Below are 2,962 nucleotides of genomic sequence, written 5' to 3' on the forward strand. Positions count from 1 at the left end.
AAACCCAAGAGCGAAAGCGAGAGAGAGAGAGAGAAAGAAAGAGAGAGAGTCACCGACACACACACACACACCGAACACCCAGCTACCCTCCACCGCACCTCAAGACCTCCACACACACACGTCGACGTAACCAGGTTAGCCTGCCTTCTATCGCCGATCTGCTCCTCCCCTCGCAATACCAACCCTGTCTACCACACACTCCCCGTCACTCTACACCACCCTCCCCTCGCCATATCAACCCTTCCGACCCCACATTCCCCGTCACCTCCCACTCTCCTTCCCCCCCCCCCCCTGCGCGCGTATCTGTAAGTTAATATTAAGCAACGCTAAGGGCTGAGGCGTGATCAGCCACCGCTTACGTCTACAACCCTTTTGTAAATCTTAATTTAAGTCGAGCCCTGGTGCAAAAGAAAAAAAAAATACACACACTAAGTTTTACCGATCATATCCGCCCCGTCTCTAATTGTCTTCCCCACCCATATTATTCGTGCGGACTCAAAATCCGTCACAAGCTCTCCTCCCACGATCTAGGCTAGAAGCGTATTTTGCAATCTTGGCAACCCCTTTTCCTGTTTGATGGACTCCGCACACAGCAATTCCCAGAACAATCCAGCTCCAATAAGAAGATCTATTTATATCTATGACTCCCGTGGCTTGTGAAAATTCAGATCTGCGAGATTTAGATTTTCCGGCAAGAATATGAGCTTCGTGTCCACCCTTACTTGCGGTAGTTTTTTGGTAATGCGTGGTAGCACTAGACATTCGATCTTCGCTTCGTACGCGGTACGCATCGACTTTATTTTGACCTCAACTATTCGTCCGATAGTTGTTTGAGTCTGATTCACGCCGCTTATCATCTCGTTTCGTCTTTTACATGGAAGCTTCAATCTGCTGACGAGTTCCTCTGTGATGAGATTTGACTGCGAACCGGGCTCTAGAAGGACACGGAAACTTTGTTGAATTCCGTTTGCATCTTCAATGGTTACCCGAGCAGTTGAAAACACGATTTGCGTGCTTGGCTTTCGTACGAAGCTGACTACTGATGATATATCTGTAATGTCCTTGAAGTTCTCTTGCCCTTTCACACAGTGTGCGATAATCGTTTTCTTCGATGACTCTTCTGTCGTCGCTGGCTTTTCTTTTTGCCCGAGGTGCAAGAGTGTGTTATGCTTCTTTCCGCATCTTTTACAAGCGGATGCGCGGCAAACTTGAGCAAAGTGTCCTTTACCCAAACAATTCAGACAACACCTCTTTGTTTTCGCCTCTTCGATTCGATTGACCACAGGCATTAGCAAAAATTGTGAACACTTAAAAACTGCATGTGGACTGTTGCAAATTGCGCAGTTCTGTTGTGAAACGGTCGCCAACGATACCGAACTGCCCTGTTTCTTCGATGTTGCAGGCTTTGGAGCCTCGTGTTTGATTTTTCCTCTGTCAATCATTTCCAGAGTACGACATCTCTCATTTAAGAACGTTAGATATTCCTCGAACGTCTTTCGCTTCTCCTTGTCTCGATTGCACTCCTTTCCAGTCTTTCTGAGTCACGTAATCAAATTTGGTTTTTGTCATATGTATTAGGAGCTCGTCCCAATGCTCGACGGGAAGTTTAAACGTTTTCAACGCCTTGAGATGTGTGGGCACGTGCACGACAAGTTGCTTTATAGTGGCGGGCTTGTTTTTCGCTACAGCCGTAAAGTCAAGCAAATTGCTGATGTGAGTATTTATAAGCAACTTGGTGTCTTCATAATTATTTTCCAATAACTCCCAAGCGCTCTCGTAAATTTCTGCCGATGTCTCCAATCCGCCGATAACCTGTAAAGCTTCTCCTTTGAGTGAGCTTTAGAAATACTAAAATTTCTGGATTGCCGAAATACTTTTGTTTGTATGCATCATCGATACATATGCATCCTTGAGAAGCGAATCGTTGTAATCTCCTTCAATCTCCGGCAATTTCAGAGTCCGAAGTTTTACATCGATGCGTCCTCCGTTTCTGGGCGGACCGCCTACTGCTGCTTCCACGTTGTTCTGTGCTTGAGCTTGTATTTCAGCTTGCTCTCTCGCGTCTTCCTGTGCTTTTTCTAAATCGATTGTTGTCTGTGCTTTCGTCGCCGCTTCGAAATGAATGTTTTTGAAAACCCCACGTTCCCCGTCAGCTTCTCGCTGTGTCACGTTGGAAGCTCGTTCATCATCTTTATTGCCGATTTTGATTACTTCGATTTTAGCTTGTACGTCTTCAAACAATTTAAATATCTCCTCGATCATTTTAATTTTGACTTTAGCTTCCGCCGGTCTAGTGTTTGCGGTTATACCATTATTGATTCTAGTCATACGACCCTTGACGCTTGCTCGAGCCTGAGTTAAATTTTTCAACTCCGCCATTTTGACTGAAAGCGGAATAGGATTGGAAAGGAATTGACTGGAACTCACTCACCTGATGTCCCTCTGTTTGACTGTCACAGCGATGCTCTGCTCTTGCCAACAATCTTGGCTCGATTGCACTGATGAATCTCCGCTAGACCGCTGCGAACCTCGATTCGGCCTCGTTGTCTCTGCTTGACTGCTGCGAACTCTCGGTTCGGTTTCGTTGTCTCTGCTAGCCCCACGTTGGGCGCCAATTTATGTTTAGGATGAAGGAAAATGCTTGTTTTTATTAAACAAATGTACGAGTCTTTATTTTTAGTTGTTTGCTGATAGCCGCCATATTGCTTTCTACTCGCTCTCTCTTCTTTTTCGCTAAGCTTCGTACTCTTCTCCAAGAGCGGCGCTCTACTCGAGAACAATACCAGTCAGCAGATAATTAAACGATTTGGAATTAATAAATGCAGACGATCATCGTGACGCAAAACCAAAATAAGGCCGAGTCATTATTACAAAAAGGGGAAAATATAGCATATTTAGCCTCGTAGTTAAACGAGAACACTTTGACAAAATTGAATTACATAACGTCAAGGTAGCCTTGGAA

At 45.1% G+C, this 2,962-nt stretch overlaps 1 protein-coding gene across 1 annotated transcript; it reads right to left on the reverse strand.

The window, feature by feature from the left end:
• Nucleotides 1-638: 638 nt before the first annotated feature.
• LOC107226434 lies at nucleotides 639-2,379 on the reverse strand. Its single transcript, XM_015667249.2, has 3 exons — nucleotides 1,875-2,379; nucleotides 1,613-1,826; nucleotides 639-1,536 (listed from the first exon to the last, which is right to left on the reverse strand). The coding sequence occupies exons 1-3, from the start codon at nucleotides 2,377-2,379 to the stop codon at nucleotides 639-641; spliced, it is 1,617 nt and encodes a 538-aa protein (XP_015522735.2).
• Nucleotides 2,380-2,962: the final 583 nt, after the last annotated feature.

The sequence above is a fragment of the Neodiprion lecontei genome, chromosome 6, assembly GCF_021901455.1.
Source record: "Neodiprion lecontei isolate iyNeoLeco1 chromosome 6, iyNeoLeco1.1, whole genome shotgun sequence".
Classification (NCBI taxonomy): Eukaryota; Metazoa; Arthropoda; class Insecta; order Hymenoptera; family Diprionidae; genus Neodiprion; species Neodiprion lecontei.

What these genes read in the sequence shown, in the direction of transcription:
- LOC107226434 (XM_015667249.2), bottom strand. Translation starts at nt 2,379, where the DNA reads ATGGCGGAGTTGAAAAATTTAACTCAGGCTCGAGCAAGCGTCAAGGGT. An exon ending in GATGATGCATACAAACAAAA is followed by an intron (nt 1,827 to 1,874) that starts GTATTTCGGCAA and finishes GCTCACTCAAAG; the next exon opens with GAGAAGCTTTACAGGTTATC. An exon ending in CATCTCAAGGCGTTGAAAAC is followed by an intron (nt 1,537 to 1,612) that starts GTTTAAACTTCC and finishes TACGTGACTCAG; the next exon opens with AAAGACTGGAAAGGAGTGCA.